Source organism: Sinocyclocheilus anshuiensis, unplaced genomic scaffold (genome assembly GCF_001515605.1).
Source record: "Sinocyclocheilus anshuiensis isolate Anshui unplaced genomic scaffold, SAMN03320099.WGS_v1.1 scaffold304, whole genome shotgun sequence".
Taxonomy (NCBI): domain Eukaryota; kingdom Metazoa; phylum Chordata; class Actinopteri; order Cypriniformes; family Cyprinidae; genus Sinocyclocheilus; species Sinocyclocheilus anshuiensis.
In genome coordinates, this window is record NW_015555737.1 from 19,964 (window position 1) to 21,261 (window position 1,298).

The 1,298-nt window shown below is 36.1% G+C and overlaps 1 protein-coding gene across 5 annotated transcripts in view; it reads right to left on the reverse strand.

The window, feature by feature from the left end:
- bicd1a (bicaudal D homolog 1a) overlaps positions 1-1,298 on the reverse strand; it is a 43,404-nt gene that overhangs the window by 13,806 nt on the left and 28,300 nt on the right. For all 5 annotated transcript variants that reach the window (XM_016466632.1, XM_016466635.1, XM_016466634.1 and 2 more), the window contains exon 4: positions 691-1,167. In XM_016466632.1, coding sequence (XP_016322118.1) covers positions 691-1,167 — 477 coding nt within the window. The remainder of the gene's footprint in view (positions 1-690; positions 1,168-1,298) is intronic.

Consider the following 1,298-nt stretch of genomic DNA (forward strand, 5'->3'; position numbering starts at 1 on the left):
AATAAATCTGCAAAAATGTCAACGATTCTGTGTTTTTCTGTCAATATGGGGTGCTGTGTGTACATTAATGAGGAAAAAAAATTAACTTAAATGATTTTAGCAAGTGGCTGCAATATAACAGAGTGAAAAATTGAAGGGGGTCTGAATACTTTCCGTACCCACTGTATATACTGTATAATCTTAAAATACAAAGGAGATATATTAATAAATTATTTTTATGTATTAATTTTATTTTAATTTCATATTAAATATTTTGAAGTGTAATATATATATATATATATATATATATTAGTTTTCCCCCAAAGCACTAAAATACTAAAAGTACTAAAATAACACTGAAATGAATTAATAACCAACGAAATTGTTTTTCTGACAGATAAAAAAATTAATAGAATAAATAATTAAGAATAACGTTTAGAAGGTATATCAGTAGGATATTTAAATGAGATCTAGTTGAAAAACTGGAATAAGTTCTTTAAAATGTTTTGGGGGGGATTTTTGTCTTTTTTTAAAAATGATTTTTATGATTCAAACATGTCTCCTACATAAGCATGATCCACTAAGCTAAAGCTCAAGATTAAGTTTAGATAAAATTAATCAAACTAAATAAATATTGCTCTCCAGTCTCATTTCATACTCTGCTTTTGCCACAATCCCTGCATATTCTATGCCTTATGCCATGTGACCAACCTGTAGGAGCTGTTGTTTGAGTTTCTGTATCTCAGACAGGTTGAGTTCGCTGAAGAGATCAGACACTGGGTGCAGCACCTCTCCCTTCCTGCCTCCCAGGCGGTGATATTCTCCGTTCACCTTTGGTCCATGCCCATTGCACTCATTACAGCGGTTACGGTCCTCATTGTTGGGGCTGGACCCAGATGCAGACGTGCCATTGGTCGCTGCCTCCTCTGCGAACTTCAAACCCTCCACGGCAGAGATGGCCAGGTGAGTGCTGGCTCCGTACACACTGTCCGTCAGGCTGAGATGATGGGCCAGCTCCTTTCTCAGATTGTTCTTCTGCTCTCTCTCATTCTTCAGAGCATCCAACGCCTCTTCTAACTGGCCTTCAGAAATGTCTTTCAAACGCAAAGCGTCTTCCAGCTGGCTGTTGAGTAGCACTGTCTCTTCCTCAAGCACTTTGATTTCATGCTTTAGACCCTCATATTCCACCTATAAATTTTAAGGAGATTAAAGAGAATGTGAACAGGCATATTTGTGGACACTTGACGGTGTAATATAAGAATAAGAGAATAAGACAGAATAAGAATAATATCGTGTGTATATTATGCAATTTATATATA